Source organism: Ostreococcus tauri (assembly GCF_000214015.3).
Source record: "Ostreococcus tauri WGS project CAID00000000 data, contig chromosome 01, whole genome shotgun sequence".
NCBI lineage: Eukaryota > Viridiplantae > Chlorophyta > Mamiellophyceae > Mamiellales > Bathycoccaceae > Ostreococcus > Ostreococcus tauri.
In genome coordinates, this window is record NC_014426.2 from 181,659 (window position 1) to 201,963 (window position 20,305).

At 59.1% G+C, this 20,305-nt stretch overlaps 13 protein-coding genes across 13 annotated transcripts; 6 read left to right on the forward strand and 7 right to left on the reverse strand.

The window, feature by feature from the left end:
- Positions 1–533: 533 nt before the first annotated feature.
- OT_ostta01g01220 (unnamed product) lies at positions 534–2,471 on the forward strand (the record flags this gene model as incomplete). Its single annotated transcript, XM_003074137.2, has 1 exon — positions 534–2,471. One exon carries the CDS (start codon positions 534–536, stop codon positions 2,469–2,471), a length of 1,938 nt encoding a protein of 645 aa, XP_003074183.2.
- A 120-nt stretch (positions 2,472–2,591) lies between these two features.
- On the reverse strand, positions 2,592–3,770 carry OT_ostta01g01230 (Prephenate dehydratase, conserved site; the record flags this gene model as incomplete). The annotated part of the gene is made up of 1 exon (XM_022985258.1): positions 2,592–3,770. One exon carries the CDS (start codon positions 3,768–3,770, stop codon positions 2,592–2,594), a length of 1,179 nt encoding a protein of 392 aa, XP_022838156.1.
- Positions 3,771–3,942: 172 nt separating this feature from the next.
- Positions 3,943–4,233, forward strand: OT_ostta01g01240 (Cellulosome enzyme, dockerin type I; the record flags this gene model as incomplete). The annotated part of the gene is made up of 1 exon (XM_003074139.1): positions 3,943–4,233. The coding sequence occupies one exon, from the start codon at positions 3,943–3,945 to the stop codon at positions 4,231–4,233; it is 291 nt and encodes a 96-aa protein (XP_003074185.1).
- Positions 4,234–4,329: 96 nt separating this feature from the next.
- Positions 4,330–4,947, reverse strand: OT_ostta01g01250 (unnamed product; the record flags this gene model as incomplete). The annotated part of the gene is made up of 1 exon (XM_003074140.2): positions 4,330–4,947. One exon carries the CDS (start codon positions 4,945–4,947, stop codon positions 4,330–4,332), a length of 618 nt encoding a protein of 205 aa, XP_003074186.2.
- Positions 4,948–5,029: 82 nt separating this feature from the next.
- OT_ostta01g01260 (unnamed product) lies at positions 5,030–6,082 on the forward strand (the record flags this gene model as incomplete). Its single annotated transcript, XM_022985259.1, has 2 exons — positions 5,030–5,197; positions 5,333–6,082. The coding sequence occupies 2 exons, from the start codon at positions 5,030–5,032 to the stop codon at positions 6,080–6,082; spliced, it is 918 nt and encodes a 305-aa protein (XP_022838157.1).
- Positions 6,083–6,161: 79 nt separating this feature from the next.
- Positions 6,162–10,276, reverse strand: OT_ostta01g01270 (DNA repair protein Rad50, eukaryotes; the record flags this gene model as incomplete). The annotated part of the gene is made up of 2 exons (XM_003074142.1): positions 6,162–10,085; positions 10,259–10,276. 2 exons carry the CDS (start codon positions 10,274–10,276, stop codon positions 6,162–6,164), a joined length of 3,942 nt encoding a protein of 1,313 aa, XP_003074188.1.
- Positions 10,277–10,374: 98 nt separating this feature from the next.
- OT_ostta01g01280 (unnamed product) lies at positions 10,375–10,791 on the forward strand (the record flags this gene model as incomplete). Its single annotated transcript, XM_003074143.1, has 1 exon — positions 10,375–10,791. One exon carries the CDS (start codon positions 10,375–10,377, stop codon positions 10,789–10,791), a length of 417 nt encoding a protein of 138 aa, XP_003074189.1.
- A 376-nt stretch (positions 10,792–11,167) lies between these two features.
- Positions 11,168–12,097, forward strand: OT_ostta01g01290 (unnamed product; the record flags this gene model as incomplete). The annotated part of the gene is made up of 1 exon (XM_003074144.2): positions 11,168–12,097. One exon carries the CDS (start codon positions 11,168–11,170, stop codon positions 12,095–12,097), a length of 930 nt encoding a protein of 309 aa, XP_003074190.2.
- Positions 12,098–12,246: 149 nt separating this feature from the next.
- Positions 12,247–12,675, reverse strand: OT_ostta01g01295 (hypothetical protein; the record flags this gene model as incomplete). The annotated part of the gene is made up of 1 exon (XM_022985260.1): positions 12,247–12,675. One exon carries the CDS (start codon positions 12,673–12,675, stop codon positions 12,247–12,249), a length of 429 nt encoding a protein of 142 aa, XP_022838158.1.
- Positions 12,676–12,790: 115 nt separating this feature from the next.
- OT_ostta01g01300 (unnamed product) lies at positions 12,791–15,619 on the reverse strand (the record flags this gene model as incomplete). The annotated part of the gene is made up of 1 exon (XM_003074145.2): positions 12,791–15,619. The coding sequence occupies one exon, from the start codon at positions 15,617–15,619 to the stop codon at positions 12,791–12,793; it is 2,829 nt and encodes a 942-aa protein (XP_003074191.2).
- A 56-nt stretch (positions 15,620–15,675) lies between these two features.
- Positions 15,676–17,775, forward strand: OT_ostta01g01310 (unnamed product; the record flags this gene model as incomplete). Its single annotated transcript, XM_003074146.2, has 1 exon — positions 15,676–17,775. One exon carries the CDS (start codon positions 15,676–15,678, stop codon positions 17,773–17,775), a length of 2,100 nt encoding a protein of 699 aa, XP_003074192.2.
- Positions 17,776–17,864: 89 nt separating this feature from the next.
- OT_ostta01g01320 (P-loop containing nucleoside triphosphate hydrolase) lies at positions 17,865–19,070 on the reverse strand (the record flags this gene model as incomplete). Its single annotated transcript, XM_003074147.1, has 1 exon — positions 17,865–19,070. The coding sequence occupies one exon, from the start codon at positions 19,068–19,070 to the stop codon at positions 17,865–17,867; it is 1,206 nt and encodes a 401-aa protein (XP_003074193.1).
- A 121-nt stretch (positions 19,071–19,191) lies between these two features.
- Positions 19,192–20,305, reverse strand: OT_ostta01g01330 (unnamed product; the record flags this gene model as incomplete). The annotated part of the gene is made up of 1 exon (XM_003074148.2): positions 19,192–20,305. A coding segment is annotated over one exon (1,114 nt), but the record flags the coding sequence as incomplete, so codon positions are not given.

The following is a 20,305-nucleotide window of genomic DNA, read 5'->3' on the forward strand; positions in this document are numbered from 1 at the left end:
GAGATTTTAGTCAAAATCCATCTCTTTTTCAGCCTAATCTCCGTGTTGGTTGTGCACACCTTTTGTTGAGTCATAATCCGTCATGTCATGTATGAGTAAACAGTATGAGGGGGTACTCCCATTACTCCCGACTCGGGAGTCCCGAGCCGCTGCCTGCTCTTGAGAAGTTCGCGCGTCAAAATCAAGTCTCTTGGAGAGGCCGACGGTCGACCAGCCCCGGTCAACGGTCCATCAGCCCCGACCGATGCTACCTCTACTCAACTCGTTCGCGAAGGCGCCGATCGCTGCAAGCTATGCGTGAGTCGCGGCGACGAGAAGTGCGCGCACGCGCGTAAGACCGAGCGTTCGGACGACCGCGTGACGCGCGCGAGCAAGCGTTCTCGGCGAGATGCACCCAATTGAGTATTATACCGCTATTTAGTCTATCATGTAATTTTTTTATGTAAATTCGGACAATCGGACAATTTCCTCCAAGGTCAAATCACCTTCCATGGGTGGTGAAGGTGATTCAAATCACCTTGTTTCGGGTGGTGATGCAGAAGGTGATTCAGATTTTACCCAACCTAGACACACCGCCGCCGCCGCCGGCGTCGGCGTCGACGCGGCGCGAACGCGCGTCGACGCCCGCGACACCGCGACGGACGCGCGCGCGGCGCCGGGGCATGCGCGCGCGCACCGCCGGCGCGGTCGCGGCGTCCGGCGCGTCGGTGCGACGCGTCGGGAAGGGATTCGCGACGCACCCGAGGATTCGCGCGCGCGCGGTCGATGCCGTCGGGTTCGGGGCGACGCGAGCGGGACGGGCGCGGGGTGGACGACGCGCGGCGCGGACGCCGCGAGCGGTGAGCGTTGGACGAGGAGCGCGCGCGTTCGAGGACGGTGACGCGGGCGTGGATGCGCCGAGGGGGGATGGCGGGCGGCGAGACGACGGGCGGCGGGCGGGGGGCGAGCGCGAGCGGAGACGGCGGTCGAGGGAGATTCAGGAGTCGATCGGGGCGTGTGAGCAGGCGTTTGAGGTGTTGAAGATTGTGGGTGAGAGCGCGGATGGGTTTAACGCGGTGAATAGCGTGACGGCGATGTATAAGATCTCGAGGTTGCTCACGTCCCGGGCGGGACGGCTGCGGAGGAGCGAGGCGAAGCAGGTGTGCGCGGACGCGAGGTTCGCCGAACTGCTGGAGATGGTCGAGGGTGGGGTACAGCAGCTCGATAAGGTTGGATTAGAGCATCGCCGGTGGGCGTACCAGAAATTGGCGCTGCCGAGCGAGTACAGGATGAAGGCGGCGCTGAGCATTCGCTTGCTGGACCGAGCCAAGGACTTGCAGGGCGACTTGATGGACGCGAGCGACGTGGAGGTTATTTTGACAACGGTAGAGGAACAGGAAGAGGTGTTCAATAAAGTCAACGCGTCTACCGCGCTGCATCGCGTTGCACGTCTGGCGACGCAAAGGGTTCCGGGTCAAACCAAGCCATCGTTGGATCGCGCCGCGCTCCTCGGCGACGAGCGATTCCAGACGCTCATGAACATGGTGGATCGAATGGCTGGGGAGATGTCCATGCAGGGTGTCTCTAACGTCCTCTGGGCGCTCGCGAGGCTGGAGTATCCCGTGCAAGAGACGCTGTTGGACGCGCTTTCCGCTCGAGCCGCGACGCAAGCTTCCTCGGCAGAGCCGAAGAACTTGAGCACCACCCTCTGGGCGCTCGCCGCGCTCGGACACAAGCCGAGGAGCAAGTTATTGAAGGCGATCGCCGATCAGGCGCTGATCGTCGTGGACGACTTTAGAGCGCCGGATGTCGTGAATATGCTCTGGGCGTACGCGCGTTGGTCAAGGTACCTCCCGCCGTCTGACCGTCCGATGCCCGTCGTGCAAGCCATGTTGGACCAAGCGGTGCACACGATGCAGAGCTACACGCCGTATCAGCTTGCGAACCTGTGCTGGTCTCTCGCCATGCTCGACTGCCCGCCATCGCCACGCGTACTGGAGTACATCTTGCAAACGGTCGCTCTTGAGCCAGGAAAACTGGACGGTACCGCTCTCACGCACGTCTTGTGGGCGTACGGCGTCATGGGCACGCCCTTCAACGGCGCCTCGAGTGATTTCGCCAAACTTCTTCGTGAGGCTGGTCGCCGCGCGGGGGCAGGCCAAGTCGGGCGCACGGGTGCTGCAGGTGTTCTGTGGGCATGCGGTCGTCTGGGCGTCGAACCCGACGCCAAAGACACCGCGCGTTTGGTCGATCGTATTTACAGCAAACTCGGCGCAAAGACAGTTGATCCGCAGGCGCTTGTCCACTCGGTGTGGGGTGTCTCGACGTTTGAAAACTACTCTTTCGACGATAAGATGAAGAAAGAGGTGTTACGAAACGTGCACGAGCTCTCGAGCACAGGAGCCATAGGATCGGTGCACGCGAACGCTCTTCGCGACTCTGCTGAAGATTCCGGAATTCCTCTGTCGTCTCTGGACAAGGTCCTCTCGTGAGACGTCACGCATTTTTTTTACTTAGACATCGCTCAACTTCATTGTAACTGAAGCACGCATAAGCATCAAAAGAACCGAAACGAGAAAATTTGCACGAATTCCCTCTCATATAGCCATCAATTACAACTGCGAGCAATCTCTCGGGTACGACCCGAGAACGCGAAGGAACGTCGCCGTCTCCTCCAAGTGGCGCAAGGCGTTCTGCATCTTTTCGTCCGCGATGTTCGCTTCAAAATCGATATAGAATAAGTAGGTGAACTGCATGGACGAGCGAGCGCCTGCGCTCGTCACTGGGTTCGTGCGCAAGGGTCGAGACTCGATCTTCGTCATGTTGATGTTTCGAAGCGAGAAGCATGCCAACGCCTTGAACAACGCTCCCGGCTCCTCCTTGAGCGACACCGCGATGGATGTCTTGTACGGCACATCGGTTTCCATGGGAGGGATCGGATCCCGGGATAGCGCGAGAAAGCGCGTGACGTTAGACTTATCGTCCTGGATCGCCTCATCGTACACCTCCAAACCGTACAGGTCCGCCGCACGTCTGCTCGCCACGGCGGCCACGCCCATCAATTCACCCTCCGAAATCGCCTTCGCCGCGCCCGCCGTATCGTCCACCGCCTCCCGGGCCATCTTCTTTTTCATAAGATACCCCTCGCACTGCGCCAAGGCCTGCGGATGCGACTGCGCTCGAGTCAAGTCTTCGATCCTCTGTCCCGGCATTCCGAGCAAGCAGTGATTCACGCGATAATATACCTCTCCCACAACGTGCAACTGATGCGACAGGATCAAATCATAATTCCTATGAATAGAACCCCCGAGCGAGTTTTCAAACGGCAACACCGCCCGATCCACCTCCTGCGCCTCCGTCGCTGCGTACACGTCGTCAAACTGCTCTTTCGGCACGGTGACGCAACCCTCGTACGCGGCGACCGCCGCACCCTCCGAGTAAGCCCCCGGCACCCCCTGATACGCCACCCGCAGGCTGTCGGCTTTGAGCGACATCACCGTCGGGTCAACGCTCGACCGCACGATGCCCCTCGAGCGTGCGCGGCGCTCGTGCGCGGTGAAATCGATCGCGAAGCGAGTGAACTCTTTCGCGCGCATCCGGGCCACGTTCACGCGTCGCTCGCGCGTTCTGTGCGATCCCGAGCTCGTTTGACGCAGCGCAGACGTCGCGGAGGTTGTCGCAGATGCAGTTGAGGCGCGCATCGTCGCTCGCGGCGTCAACGCGAAGCTCACGCGCGTCACAGAGTAAAGCTCAGGTTTAGCTCGGCGAGGTCGATATTGGGATTGGACCATCGCGAGACGGTCGCGAGAGCGCGACGCGAGACGGCGCGCCCTGGGAATCGGACAACGAGACGGATAAATTTCGTACGAATCATCTCTCGATTTTACGCGAGAATAGTCGCGCGCGTCGAGCGAGACGAGGGAAGGATTTGACACGTTGCAGTTGCGCCGAGCACTAGTACACATGGCCAAGAACAAGAGCGTTGACGCGGCGAGCGATGAGACCAAGAAGACGACGAGTAAGGCCACGGATGTGGTCGCAGACGTCGTTCATAAGGTTGAACACGCGGTTGAGGACGCTGGATCGAAGGTGAAGCACGCTGGTGAGGCTTTGGTCGGTCGCGTCGACAGCGCGATGCACCACGGACGAGAAAAGGCGAAGGACGCCGCGGACGTCAACGGCGACGGCGTCGTAAACTCGGAGGACGTCAAAGCGGCCGGAGAGAAGTGTACAAAGAAGTGTTCCATTCAGTGAGTCCGTTTCACGACGACCTCACCGAGATCTTCAGCAAGAACATGATAACGATACGGATTGTACGATGCTACGATGCAGAAATTTCAACCAGAGTCGCTACGCCTCCTCACCGGTCTTCCCAGTCGCCGCTGTCTTGTCGCTCCCCGTGGACATCGCACTAACTCCACCCTGACTCGTCGTCGCCGTGTTTCCACCTTGGCTCGCCCCACCGCCCTCCGACTCGCGTCGTCGCCGTTTTTCCTTCTTCTCCTTCTTCTCCTTCTTCTCCCTTTTCCGCTTCTCTCCCTTCCCGCCGCCCTCAACCTCCGTCCCGGCCGCTTGAGCCTTTGCCGCGCGCACTGCCGCCATCGCTGGCGCTATCTTTCCTTTGTCATCGTCGCTCAGCGTCGTCCCTCCTCGACCGACGCCCGCGAGCGCGCGAGCGAGCGTCGCCCGATCAGGCCCATCCAAACTCCCGCGCTCGATCGGCAGCGCGCTTCGTAACAGCGGCTCCAGCTCGTTCGCTCTACCGACGCGCAAGTCGTACCCAGCGCTCGTGCCGAAGAGCTCCGTGTCGGCGTCGATGCCGTCGGCGAGTTTCGGTTGCTTTCTAAAAAACTGTAGCATCTTCGCCAATCCCAGTGGCGCCAGGGCGTCTCGCGCCCCGTGGTGAGGCTCGGGGACGTGTTTGTCGCGCCCTGTGTTCGATCCGAGCACGCTGGCGATGTTGGACATCGCGCGCGTCGAGCGAGGCGGCGTTGATTGCGGCGTCAGAGTGCGGTGCGAATCCCTTTGAACGCACTCGAACGCGCTCGCGATGTGGCCGTTCGGCTCGAGCGCGGACAAATTCGTCGGGGATGAGTTCGAGGACATCCCGTCGCCGTTCTGGGAGACCGACGTCGTCGCCATGGGCGAGCGGGAGAAGCGAGAGCCGAATTACTACGAAGGCTTGCAACCGCTCTGGCCCAAGCTCGGGCAGCTCATGGTGCGTTCGAGCGCTAACGGAGGCGCGAGCGGCGACGTGAACGCGATGGATGCGATAACACCGATACTGATAAACGTGCGTGACGATGAGGCGGCGGACTGACCGCGATTCGCGACGCTTGTGCCCGTCTCGCAGGTGATGGCGTTTGCGGTGAAGGGTGTTGTGCATAAGCTCGAGACGCACCAAGGGAAGAAGATACCGGGGACGACTCAGCCGAACATTTCGGTGGATGACTTGCGAAAGATCGTCGACGACGCGCTCGAGTACGCGAAGGTGAGCGCGAAGGACGTGCATCTGTCGAGGACGGGGGTTCCGTCGCCTACGAAGGAGCACCCGGGATACTCGCCAATCGTTCACCGAACATTGATGAGCAAACCTTTCACGGTGATCGTCGACAGTGTGGTGAAGTTCACCGTGGATGATGTTTTAGAGATATTGAAGTACCGGAAACGCGTGCAGTCGAACTGCGAGAAGAGAGAAAATATTATAAAAGAGGTGCGCTACTGGCGTGTCGGGAAGCCTCCGAGGATCATTCGAGACGAGGTGATGCGCGAGGAGGCTCGTAAGGTGGCCGAGGCCAAGAGATTGGGCAATCCTATTCCTAAGACCATCTTCGGCACCGATGAGGAGTTCGACTACCTGAAGTCTGTTGAGAATGATAAACGACAACAGATGAAAGTTACGCTCGAGGAGAATCCGTCTGGGGCGGTAAACTTGACGTGGCCCGAAGAGCACGAGACTTGGTACAATCAAATGCTTCATCACTCACTCTCTGAATTTGAAAAGACTTTGCTCGCCATGGAGGTTAACGTGAACATGGGTCTGAATTACGGTAGAGATGGGAAAATACTCCGGAAGGGACGTGTTCGGTTTCGTTGTTGCTGAAAGTAAAACTTGTTTCATATTGTACATATCGAGCGCGAACAATCGTGTCATAGTGTTAGCAGCGACTTGTATGAATAGTCTAGTCGTAGATGTCCTCTTTTTCGATGTGACTGTGCTGGTTATCGTCCTTAGTGATTCTCCAGTAATAGTCCGTTAGCTCTCGTTGTCCAAGCACGTGGGCAAACTCCATGTCGTGTGTAATCACGATCAGCTGAAAGTTTTCTTGATCTCGTCGACTTTTCATGATCTCTATGAGCGATCTCGCCAGTGCGTCCGAGTTCGGGGCATCGAGATTAGTTGTAGGTTCGTCAAGAGCCAAGATTCCGCAGTTTAAGCAAAACGTCTCTGCCAGAGCAAGGCGAATGATGAGGCACGCGAGCACCTTTTGACCTGCACTGCACCTGCCACGCATCTCAAGTTCTGCGCCTCCACACAGCATGACAACTCGGTAGTTATACGAGCTCCTACCAGTCGTCGTCTCTGAGTCACTACGAATTTGAATGCTATCGATATCCTGTCCTCGATATGTGCGCTGCCAAAGTTCTCTAACAACCTTGTTGATCTCCTCCATCTTACTGGCGTGAAACGACATCAGAGCTTTATCCAGAGCCTTGTGGTATCGGTCCAAGTCATCGCTAACCATTTCTACTGTTTTCAACTCGACCAGCTGCTTGGACAGACGTTTGTCGATGTTGACGTATGCTGCGCCGTTGAGCTGATCACTGGCCGATTTCATCGCCTCTTGGTGAGCCTTCACCCGCCCTTGCGCCTCTGCAGCCTCCGTACGCAAGTCGTTCTTGCTGCCCTGGGCGAGCCGTAATTTCTTCTCAACGTCAGCCATTTGGCCCATGTTATGCATTTGTTCCACGAGTTCTTCAATATCCTTCAAGATGGTCTCCTCCTCCCGTTTCCCACGCAGAAATGCAATGTTATCCTCCAACTCACGTTTGAGATCGTTCTGACGCGCTATTACCTCTTCCTTGGCTTTCAATTGCTTCGCCCGCGCCTGCAATTTCGTTCCGAGGTCCTCAATCTTGCCGTTCGTTTCTTCTAGTGATTTGGTGTGCTCAGCCAAACGGTCAGAGATTCCCGCAGCGTCGGCCTGATCGATGGCCTTGTTCATGCCGGCGGTGACGTCAACGAGACGCTGTAGCTCGCGAATGTCGATTTCCAGCTCACTTTGCTCCTGGCCATGCATTTCACGTTGCCGTTCGCGCTCCACAGCGAGCCTCTCTTTCTCCGCAAGGCCCGGTGCCAGTTCCTCCTCCATTCGCTGTTTCTCTGAAGCGCCCATCGCAATGGCCTCTGAGATTTTCGCCATCTCTGCCTTGAGTTGCGTTCGCTTCTCACCTCGTGATTTAGTCAAAAGTAACTCCTCTCGAAGGTCACGGGCGTTACGCTCGAGGTTGAGTAGCTCCATCTCATGTCGTTCCTTTCGTTTCAGTAAGATGCCTCTCTCTCTGTCGGCGGCTTCTCGTTTCACATCAAGCATCTCGAGATCATTCGAGATGTCCAACGTAGAACGCGTCTCACCGGTCACGTTCACAACATTCAACTGAAGTGCTTCGACCGCATCCTGTAGCGCCTGAACCTCTTTCGCCAGCCGCGAGATGTTACCGGCGTCCTCCATGATTGATCCGACTACGGAGGCAGATTGCCGCTTCTCGGCGATTTCCTTTTCACATAACTTTTCCGTTTCCCGCGCAGTCGCAAAAGATACCTCGAGCTCCGCGAACAAACGCTCGGAATCTGGGACTTTCTCAGAGAGCGTCTTGAACTGCGAAGCTGCCTCGCTCAAATCCAGGAGGAGCTTACGACGCTCTCTCGTCTTCTCGACGCGCTCCTCGATTACGGCAATTTGAGCCGGAACCTTTGCCATATTCTGCTGCATGTCTTGGATGAATGAATCAGTGGATTCTGCAGAAGGGAACCCACGTTTACAAAGTGAACATGATTGATTCTTTTCGGCTTCGGCAACGAATTTTGAGAACAGATTTTGCAAAGATGTGAGCTGTGTCAGTTGCGCCTCGACATCACCAACTTCTCGGTTCACGGCCTCGAGAGCGTTGGCATATCCCGCAAAACCACCAGCGCCCAACACTTGAGCGTTTGCATCAATCGTCTCGAGCGCAATGACGTCATTCAAAGATCTTCTGTTGCTCTCGAGCTCAGTTTTCGCCACGGCAATTTCGTGTTCAAGCACTGCAACACGCGAGGAGCTTGCGTTCAACTGTTCTTGCGCCTTGGCCACCAATTCGTTCAATTCGTCCAGCTTTTCTACAAGCGCGTCCTTCATCTCGATATTCATCGGCATGGCGGCACCAAACACGTCTCGCAGCTGCTCAGAACGATGCTCGACGATGTTCTCCAAAGAGTTTTTCTTCGCAAACAATTCCTCCTTTTTCATTCGAATCTTCATTTCCGATTCTCCCGCTTGCACGGCGTTCTCCTGCTCGGCTCGCAATTTGTTTATCTCACGCTCGATATCGCTAAGGTTTATTTCGACTTTTTCCATGTCTACTTTCATTTGCGAAGCGAAGTCCGATTTACTCTTCGAAGCGTACGCCTCATTCGCTCGGTTCACACGGTTTTCGAGCTCCTCAATCGCAGACTCGTTCACCGCGTTCTCGCCGAGATCTTTGTTGATCTCCTCCAGTCGGCGCCTCCTCGTGTCTTGCTGCTCGCCAATGATCGCAATTCTTTGCGTGTGAGAGCTCAAACGCTCGGTAATGTCGTCGATCTTCGCTCCACACTCGGCGTCCATCGATCGGTGCTTCGCGCGCATTTTATCAATCGCTTGTTGACGCATTGACAAACGAGAGCTGAGTGCATCGGACAAGACGACGGGATCGACCTCCGAAGTGGCGGCGAAACCAAGCTCAGGATGTCTTTTTGCCGTTGATTGAGCGAAAGTCAATCGTTCGCTCACGCGTTTCGTTTGCGCCTCCACCTCTGCGCTGAGTCGGCCCGCCGTCTTGATCATGCGCTCGCGATGATCCTTGAGAGCCTCCATCTCTAAGCGAGCGTCGTTGACTTTGCGATCGAGCACGTCGCGCTCTTGTTTGAGCGCCGCAAACTTTTGATTGAAGGTATCGCCCATGGCCTCGAGTTCCTCCAATGATTCAGTCAGCTCTGTGTTCATGCTCGCGAGTTTCCGCGCATTCTCCAACGTCACAGCCTCTCGACGAGCGACCAACGCGTTGCGCTTGTCATGAATCTCACGCACAGCTGCAAAGACGGCTTCAATTTGAGCAATTTCTTCTTGCGCGGCATTGATCTTCACTTCGAGCATCGCGACGTGCTTTGTCAAATCGCTCGACTTGTCTCTGTTCGTCTCGAACGTATCGCGCAGTTTCGTTGCGTGATCCTTTTGAATCTTGAGAGACTCAACCTTGCCCTTGTAATCTCTGATGAGCCCAGCCTGCTCCGTTTTCAATTTTCGAATGTGTTCTAAAGCTTTCGTGTACTTGGTGGCGCTAAAAATCTCATCAAACTTCTTCTTCAATCCTGCGCTGTCGCCCAGCGGCCAGTTGGACTCTTCCTGGTGCACGAAGACGACGTTCTCCAATATCGCCTTCGACACCCCCATAAGCGCCGGGACCTCGGCGTTGATGTCAACACACTTCTTCGATATGCTCACCATCTTCCCGTTCGCATCGACACTCTGTATGACGCTGTCCAAATCTTTCTTCTCCAGCTTTCCTCTCGCCTTTTGCGTCAACTGAAATGACCGAATCACCACGAACGGTTTCCCCGTGACGTTCCGAAAACGTAGCTTTATCTGCGCCTTCACCTCTGTCACGTCCGCCACCTTTGGGTCGTGAATGAACGCCTGTCCGCTCCGCGCGCTCGGTGGCAGCTCGCCCGTGGACCCCATCTTCAGGCACTCGATGACAGTCGTCTTCCCGGCGCCGTTCCGACCGACTATGAGCGTCAGCGGCTTCGGGAACTGTATCACGTGTTCATTATCGGGCGAGAACGACCGGATGCCCTTGATCAATAACTACGTATCGATGCGCCTCGCTCGCTCGTCAGTCGCGCGCCTCCGTCGTCCGTCGCGAGCGGAAACGTCCGCGACAGATGAGTTTCAAATCTCATTGAACGACCCGCCTTTCCGTCGATCTCTCTCCTCTTCGCCCGTCGCTCGACCTCGCGCACGGTGGGTCACAGACGTACCTTATCCACCGTGCACATCGCGACGCGTGACGCGACGCGTGCGCGTCGACGAGCGCGCCGCGCTGATGTGCGCGCAAACCGAGCACCGCGTCACCGAATGACGCCACTCCGCGCCGATGGCGACGCTTCACCGCGTCGTCGTCGCGCCCGCGGTGCGGTGCCGCCATCGCGCCGTCGCCGTGCGCGCAAAGGCGGGGGGTGACGCGAGCGCCGGGGTCCAGGGCGGCGTGACGAAGCGACGATGCGACCTGTGCCTGGGAGAAGGACGAACGTTGTGTCCCGAGTGTAACGACGTGAGCGCGATCGGGTGGACCATCGACGGGAACGCGCAGCGGTGCGATCGGAAAGGGTACGTCCCGGTGATGTCCGGAGGCGTTTTCGGGTTCGGGGCGAAGAAGACGGGGGAGGAGCGCTGCGGCAAGTGTAACGCGTCCGGCGCGAAGGGCGGGAAAAGCGCGTCGCCGGGTCGCGTCGCGTGTCCTAGGTGCAAGGGGAATAAGTTTTTATTATTTCGATCGGCGGACTGGCGATGAGCGCGCGCGCGCGCGGGTGGTGACGATCGTCGACGACGCCGCGTCCGCCGCGTCCGCCGCGTCGGATATCGCCGCGTTCGCCGGGCGCGCTCGAACGCTCGAACGCGCCCGCCGAACCCGCGTCGATCGCGCGAAGAGTGTACGGTGTATAATAATGACGTATTGCGCGCTTCACTTCGCGCCCGTCGTCGGTCGGCGCGCGTCGTCTCGCCTCGCTCGCCCGCGTCCGCGTCGAACACCCGGACCCCCTACTACCACGACTCACGACTCGTCAAGACCCCCTCGGAGGCTCCCTCGAGGGTCGTTTCGCCGCCTCGCCGCGGCGTCCTCACTCCTCTGCGCCGCGTCGTCGCGCGCGACATCGTACCCAGGCGGCATGCGCGCCGTCAACGCCGCCGCCGTCAACGCGCGCGCGAGCGCGTTGGCGAACCGCGCGTCCAGAGATGGAACAGTCTCGAAGAGCGCTCGACCCGCCGCCGCGCGGTCGACGCACGCGCGCCGCGCCGTCGTCGCCCGAGCCGAGGTGGACCCGCAATCGCTCGCGATTCTCCAACAAAAGCTCGGACAGACGATCCGGTTCGAAGGCGCCGGGGCGGAGTCGCTGAACAAGGGGGTCTTGCTGGATAAGAGCGGCGCGGCGATGTCCAAGGGTGATAAGATTGAGACGCGAGACCCGAACGCGCTGGAGATTTGTCACGATCCGGAGGGATTGTTCCCGGACGTGGACGAGACGAGCTCGAGCATGCTGATCGACCGACGATTAGCGGCGAGGAACGCGGAGCTGGAGAAGGAGGCGGAAGAGGAGGCGAAGAAGGAACACAAGAAGAGACGGGAGGAGCTGCAAGCGGCGAGAGACGCGCGACAGCAACCCGGGGTGGATGATCCGGAGGGCTTGGTGCAGTACTTTTTCGAGACGGAGATGAATGAGATGGAGTACGAGATCGTGCGATGCCGACCGTTGCTCACCGATAGCTTTTTCCAATCTCTCACGAAGAGCATCGAGACGGCGGATGGGATCGACAAGGAGAGACGCGAGGCGCTCTACACCGTGACGAGCGGCTTCGTTGGTTTCGTCGATCAAACCACGCGAGCGATGCTGCAGCCGCGTGAGCGCATGATGAAACTTCTTCAGGCCAAGGACAAGAAGGCGATGATCCTCGAGATGGTGGAAACTGGCGAGCTCGACGTCAACCTCATGGCGCTCCTGAAGACAAACGAAAACACCGCTCGCGAGGCCGGCAAGACGCAAGAGGCTGAATTCTTCAAAAAGATTTACAACGCGTGCTCCAAGTTCGTGAGCGTCTAATAAAAATGCGCATTCCCGTGATTCTTTAGCCGCGACGGCGCCGAATTATACAACATAAATTGGTACAATTTTTCACCTTTGCGCTTCAAGACTCGAGCGAAACGAACGTCGCAGCTCGCGTTTCCTATTACAACTTCTCCGCCGAATCATCACGGAAATATCTTTTGCGACAACTCACTCAACACACCGTTCACCGCCAGCAGCACCCCGGCCGCGCCGAAGATGCCACCCATGACGAGCGCCGTCGTGCTCAGCGCTCCCCCAGCCGTCGGCCACTCGATCAGCCCGATCTCCTCCGCCGCCCCCGCGAACACGTTCGCGCCCTCGTCCGCCTTCGCCTCTCTCGCCGCGCGGATCGCCGCTCCGATGTCTTCGCCCGCCGGCGCACCCGTCGCGCTCGCGGCGCTGGATTCCTCGCTCGCTTCCGTCGAGGCGTCGTTCGCTCGCGACTCGCTCGCATCCTCTTCCGTCGCGCGGGTGACGACGACGGCGACGCTTCGCCGCGCTCGGTGACGACGACGCGTCGAGTGCGACGGTGACGACGACGCGGGGGCGCGAACGGGGGCGCGCGCGAGCATGATGGAAGCGCCGAGGCGCGCGGAAGTGACGAGGTTTTGTCCCGAGGCTTTCGAGTGAAGAAGTGATACAACGAGTCTAGGTGAACGATGGGAGGTTCGAGCCGAGACCGAGGGCTCATGAGGACGTGTGGTTGGTGCGAATGATCGCGGTGAGATGCGCGATGCCGAGGCGCACCATGTCGCGAACGTTCACGTTGTTGGAGTTGCTCCGAGCTCCCTGGAAGGCGTCGATGGCGATGGCGCACGCGGCGAGCGCGGCAGAGATGAATCCAAGGGCGTAACTCGCAGTTTTCGCTCCTTCGCCGATCCTGAATCCGAATATACTAGGCCATGCGTCGGCGTTGCGACGTTCGAGGATGCGTTCGAGCTCTTGAAGACCCTCGATGGAGCGTTTGTTTCTGTTGACGATGTCGGCCTTGTCCTTTTCCATGCCCGCGTTGAGGATGGTGGAGTTGTCAAGGAAGAGCTTCCATCGCGCCTCTTGCACGTTCACCACGTCCCGTTCCTGAATCATTTGTACCTTGGCTGCGGTGGAAGTGAGGATGATGATCGGAATGGTCAGAACGGTGGACACGATGAGAGGATAAATCGGCGCGTGAACTTCAGGCGACGCGATTGAGGTGAAATCATACATGAAGAACAGCCGAAGAATTTGAGCCATGCCCACGATCAGGATACCGCTGACTAAAGCGACGAAGTGTGTGAGATAATACTGGCACCAGTACTGTTCGAGCTCTCTGTGATCCTCCACGACCATTCGGATGCGAATCCACGGTAACCATGCCTGACAGAGATTCACGTATGGGACGTCATATGATGTAGCCGTCGATGGATCCGTCGACGCCTGGAAAAACAACCAATATAACATGCGATGATATGTACACGAACAGATCCAACGCGAAGTGACGAAGATCACGTGCAGGGTCATCACATTCCAACAAAATGCGATGATGATGCTCGTGTTTCCAGAAGTGCCGTCCATTGTGCTGACGTCCGTTGTAAATGCGTGGACGAATCCCCTTGTGATATCGACGGAAGCTGGACACGATTGCAGTCCCACGAAAGACGGTATGAATCCATGCACGCTATCACGGATGCAAAATCCACTCTGTTTGGGCTGACCGAACGCTGACAAGTTGTACGAAACCCTGCGAAGTAGGAATGGAAGCAGCGAAAGTACGATCGCCATCAACAGAAAACTCGCTTGTTGGAACCATGTGCTCTTAACTCTAAACCAATAAGTTCGCAAAATCTCTTCATTCGTCCGCTGTAGCAGCGCGTTTACGACATCTGCTTCTGTGATGCTTTTCAACTGCAGCAATTTGTTCTTCGCGATGATATCTTCGATACTATCTTTGGCGTGCACGTCCCGGCGCGCGTTCTGTGCACCGTGTTTCGTTGAGTGCGTCTTGGACGACTTTGTGCGTGTGTTGAACACCTCTGTCTTTGCCTGCAGGTTGCTCGCAAATTCGCCCATTTCTACCATCCAGCGTGGCGCTTGGTCGCCGCTCTTACCGTTCTTACGTTTGCTCTCACCATTCAACAAACCATTCGTCCTCTCGGGTAATTCGTCGACAGAATCGTTCGCTCCGATCGTGCTATGCGGCACGCGGAGCGCGATAGGAATTTCTCGCACGCGAAGGGTGTCAACCGTAGGATGTTCTTGGACCAACTTACTGTCACCATCTGGGAGCTCCGTTTTCCCGCCTGGGAAGAATAACGTTACCGCGGACATCTTGCTATACTGATTCACATCCACCGAAGCCAGGCACGTCGCGACGAAGGATGTGATGGTGAAAGATAACGTCGCCGGTACGATTACGTCCAGAACGGTACCCGGTTCGTACGTCTCTGTGGCGAGAAACAAAATCACGCATGCCATACCCAGGCCCCAGTACGGCGTATAGCACAGAGCCAGTGCGACGAAACTCGATGACACGTGTTTAGCGCGCCACAAGGACGATGAGAACATGAAGCGAGCCATGTGTAACGTCCGACGCACCGACGGCAACAAGAATCCGCCCAGAAGCACGAGAGCCGGAAGCATCATCAACTGAAACAGGCACCACAAATACGCGCTCGGTCCGGAGAGGAGCGTCGAAGCGCTTGGAATCCCCTCGAACGCGTCCTCACCGAGCGGATCGGTGTCCCCGATCGCGTACAGACTAATGGAGATCCCACTGCACCCATGCTTCAGAGCTTCCATCATGGCGCCGTCGGCGTACTCCTTCCAATAAATCCCCCAAAGTCCGCTCTTCACGAGCCGCACCAGGTGATCCACCGGAACCAACCGCTCCTGCACAAAACCCTCGTTCTCGAGTCCCTCCAAGCAACGATTGAAGAAACGTTCGAACACAGCATCGTCCAACCCCTCCACGTCGATCCCTCGATGTATGAACCTGCGCATGCCGTACTCGTCGATCAACCGCGTGGCGTCTCGCGGTATCGCTTCGATGCGTCTCGTGTACCGCGTCTCTCGTCGCCGTCGTCGTCTTTCGATCACCGCATCGATCGCCCGCATCGCATTCACAGCTTCTCGTCTCGATTTATCCCCCACCGCGACCGTCTTCGCGAGCGCCTCGACCGTTTTCTCGTCGAAAATCATCCCGCGGCTGTTTCGTCCATCTTCCACATCCTCTCGCACTTCGGCCGCTCGCACCGCCGCGTCGGCGTCGCCCATCCCGCGCTCGACGCTCTCCAGCGCCCGCGCGCATCGCGCGCGCAATCGCTCGAGCGCGCGGTCGCTGAAGCGCTCGAGCTTCGCCGCGTCGACGCGAGGGAGTCGAGTCGAATTCGTCGACGCGCCCACGACGCGCGCGCACGTCATCCACGCCCGACGCATCGCCCCGCCCGCGCGGTCGTCCGCGCGGTCGACCGCGTCGTCCGCGCGCGCGCCCGCGTCGTCGTGCGAGGCGACGCGGGCGCGCCAGTCCGCGGCGGACATCGCGCGAGCGTCGTGAAGTGCGGCATTCGGACGCGCGGCATTCGGACGCGTGCGCCATGCGCGCGCGACGGGCGACGTCGTACGGACGCGTCGGGGACGTCGAGGCGTACGACGTCGCCCTGGACGGCGCCGCGCGGGCGTCGGGACGCGGGAAAACGGGCGCGCGAGGGGATGGTGGAATGATTCCATGCTCGAGCGATGCGTCGCGTCGCGGTCGCGTCGCGCTCGGGATGGGCGCGGACGCGGACGGGGCGTCCGTGCTCGACGCCGCGATCGGAAGCGATCGAGCGGTGGCGTCGCGGTGGACGACGTGCGCGGAGACGGAGACGATGGTGCGAGCGACGCGACGCGGACGCCGAGGCGAAGAGGCGACGGCTCGGACGGACGCGAGAAGCGTCGTTCGCGAGGTCGCGTGCGAGACGAGCGCGCGGGACGGGAGGGCGGTGACGGTCGGGGTTCGATGCGACGATGGGGCGAAGCTGATCAGGGGGTGGGTGACTTTGGATGGGGAGACGCGGTTGGAGACGGTTGAAGACGCGAGCGGAGACGACTGGAGCGCGTGCTCGAGCGTCGCCGTGAGCGATAGGATGGAGTGCGAGTGCGCGGTAGCGCTGCGGTGTGGCGACGTTGGGGTGTTGAGCGCGGCGGAGGGCGCTCGTGCGGGTTCGGGGAGGCGAAGGATCGTTGCGGAGTGGGCGCGTGAGCGCGAAACGGCGCACGATGCGTCGCATTATGGAGTCGCGTACGCGAATCATCCTCGCGCTTTACTGCACGCGGTGAACGTCCCGGGAAGCAGCGTGCGCTCGCGTGTATACTTAGTCGATACGCGCGCGCGGGGGGGCGAGAATCGAATGGCGCACGAGGCGGATGGTGGAGAATTCATTCGAACGATTTCGGCAATGCGTGAATTTTTGTACGCGACGTCCGTACGAATGTACGAGGTATCCGGTATTGAGTCTTCATTCGTCGAGCTTCGTGATCTGCGACGCGCGCGGGATCCAGTCGCTCGATGGGAGCACCTAGGCCTGAGCGCACCAGCGACGGTTCGTATCTTTGATTCCGGAGCTTGGCGCGGTGAGCCGTCGAGAGCAATCGGCGTTTGCGCATTTTCTACGAGCGAGAGCGAAGTGTACCTGTACGAGTGTCGACGCTACGCGGGTGAAAAGAGAGGACACTCCGGTGAACAAATATGCCCTTTGTCGTACGGGACGTGCGTCTCGCTGCCGTGCGCGGACTCCGTGCGCGGATTCGCGATGACGCAAATCAACTCAACGCTCGGCGAATTGACGTGGATGGACCGACACGGCGAGTGGAGTCAGTCGTATGATATCGGTGCCGACAATGAAGCGTCGGCGTCACGATCTATTCAATTCGAGACCCCACGTGCGGAAATTCCGAAGACGCAGGCTCGCGACGTGGTCGCCGCGGCGGTGATGGAAACGAGCGCGGTGAATCCTCAATCGTTCGTTTCGATGCCCCACCTCTACAACTTTGTCGTGCACGCTGCGGTGCCGGGAGGAATGTGCAACGAGTCTTCCCCGTCGGTTGATGCCGCCGTACGAACAGAAGTGATGAAGAATCGAGCCGGATTGCACGCCGTGTTCAGTGACGGTTGGAGGATGAACGTGAACGAGCTTTTGGAATGCGCCGAGTACCTACAATCCAATACAGCTGCGTCGCCCTCGCTCGTTCTCGACGAGTGGCGCAGACAAATAGGCGGTGCCGCCGCGGCAAAGAAAGGATACGTGAAGATGCGTAAAGCTAAAGCCGAACGAAATCCAAAAGATGCCATCGAAAATCCGTTCAACTTCAAAAATGTGTCCGGCCGGCGACAGACACGAGAAAGTGAGTGGAACAGAGCGTTTCACGGTGAAATTATTGCGCCCGCCCTCGAAGCAGCACTCGCAGATTACGCTCGCGGCGATGAATCTGGGCGAGCGATATTTTCGAGACGATTACGCCACGCGGCTAGGTGCTTGGAGACGATCGACGCCAAGACTTGGAGTGAAGCAGGTGGCAAAACCGCAGATGCGGCGCCTCAGTCATCGAGGAATCCACCATTTTCATCGAGCGATCCGGTAGTGTACTCTCAAGGCGACGATGAGAAGAACGAATCGTCGTTTTTGGACCGGTTGTTAGCTGAGTGGAGGTCGTGAGAAGACGGCGCGATAAGGAAAAAAATCAACTCGACAACAAACATTCATTCTTCTAGACGCGATAGCGATAGTTAATTCAGTAAGTTAGTTTAGCGCATCACTGCGTTACTTGAGTTCTGGAACGCCGATTCGCGATCTCTCGACTGGTCTAGCCACCCTTTCTCACCAAGTCTTTCACCGTATGTCACCGTCGTGGTGGTTCTTCCCGACGCGTATCCGTTGTTGCGGCTGAATTGGAATTCCTTCTTCTCAGCCTTCTCCAACAACTTGCGTTCGCGCTGGAGCACGTACTCCTCGCGGAGCCAACCCTCGACAGTAAGGAGCAAAGAACCGGGCTCGCGTTCCTTCAAGCCCTCGATGTCTTCAAACTTTTTGCAAAACTTCAACTCGCCGTTTGCGACGAACGCCACGTGCGTCATGAAAGACTCGAGTCCGTCGAAGATGTGCGTTGCGTACACGATGGTCACCTGTCTCGAGAGGCACTCTTCGCGCAAAAACCCCATGAGCTCGGCGCGACCGAGAACGTCGAGATCCACGGTGATTTCGTCGAGCAAGAGCACCTTGTACGGCAACATCAGACCCCACGCGAGCTGCACGCGGCGTCGCTGCCCGTCGCTCACCTGATGCATCCTCCAGTTCACATTCACGTCCAGGACCTCGATGATGCGCTTCTTACGCTCAGGATCAACCCCGGGGATCGAATCCAACATACGACTCGCCGGAAAATCACCCGCCAACGGAATGTTATACCCCGCGAAGGCCACGTCTCTCTGCCAGTTGCCGCCGATGAAACTCAAATCCCCGCTCGACGTCAATCCGGTATCGTAAAACGCCTCCCGTCCGAGAACCAGCACCTTTTCCCGCTCCACCAAGTGTTTACCCGCCAAAATCTTCAATAACGTCGTCTTCCCAGCGCCGTTCGCTCCCAACAACAGCGTGCACGTCCCCGGCTCGAGCGCCATCTTCAAGTTCCGAATCATCGGCGTCGTCCCCTCCATCGGCGTCCCATCGATTCCGGGGTACGAAAACGTCAGCCCGCGCACTTCGATGCCCAGGACCCCGGCCGGGACCGCGATGTCTCGTCGCGTCGGCGCGCGCGACGCGTTCTCCACCGCATCTCTACCGGGTCGTCGCAACCACGGTTTCGGGGCGTTCGGGTCGGCGTCCGACGCCGCCTTGGCGCTCGCCATGCGCGCCCACCAGTCCACGGAGGCGCCGGCGTCGGTGTTCGCGTCCACGCGCGCGTGTTCGGTCGTCGAGCGGGCGTACCCGGTCTCGGCGACGGGGACGGGCATGATGGGATGCGCGCGTGAGTGACGTCGACGGTAACGTTTCGTTTCGATGGAGAGATGGATGGAGGCGCCGGACGACGGCTCGCGGCGATGATTTACACGTGTACAGAGCGCGAGACGTGGGCTAGGGTCCGTCGTGGGCGTCGATGACGCGACGGACGCGGGCGAGCTCGTCGTGGAGGGCGTCGAAGACGACGCGCATGGCGGCGTACCGCGCGCGACGGAGCGCGGCGAAACGCTCGAGCGCGCGGTGCGGATCCTTGCTTCGACGCACGCGCTCGTACTCCTCGGCGTTGGCGGTGAGCCGCGAGTGAAGATCGCGGTAGAGGGCGTACTTGACGTCGAAGGTCGCCTTCACGGCCTCGAGTTCGTACGGAGACTCGATAACGTCGACGTCCAGGGGCGGACCTGGGTGACGCCACGCGTCGTCGTCGTCCCCGGCGACGCGCTCGGAGATCTCAATCTCCGTGTGCCCCGGCGTCGAGCGCGGCACGACGTGCGCGTTCGGCTCTAAATCTAAACTTGGCGACTGGTCACCCAAATCCACGGTGATATCGCCGCGAAGGACGCGCGGGGGCTCTTGCAGAGGCGGCGTCGGCACGGAGACGTCTGGAGCGCGCTCCGCCCGAGCGGAGCTCTTTGAAGGCTCCGCAACTTTCATCGTCGTCGTCGTCATCCCCTCGCTCTCGCGCGTGGAAATCTTCAAATCTCGCGCCGCCGCCGTGAGCGTCTCGTGACGCTCCTGCGCGCGCTTCCTCGAGTGCCCCAACAACTCGTACCGCCCCGGCGGGCACAGCTTGGCCACCTGCTTCACGCACGAGCTCACGAGTTGCTGACTCGGCGTCTCGCGACCCAACAGCGCGTACCCGCGCGCGACGCTATCCCGCACCGCGTTCACCGCCAACGGGCGCTCGTGCAACAACGCCATGATCGCCCCCCGGAGTTTCGCGCTCTCTCCCGCGCCGCTCTCCGCGCACGCCGCCGCCACCACGCGCGCTCTCGCCTCCGCCTCTCGCCGCGCCCGCGCGTCCCCCGTCGCCTCCGGCGCATCTTCCACCCCCACCACCATCACGTGTCGCTCTCGTTTCTCCCTCAACTCCTCCTCCGCCCGCGCCCGGACTCTTCTCGCCGTGCCGCTCTCCAGCGTCCGCGTTCTCCGCAGCCGCGTCCGCGCCCGCCCGATCGTCTCCAACCCAGCCTCTCGCTCGCTTCCGAAGACGTCTCCTCGGACCACCACC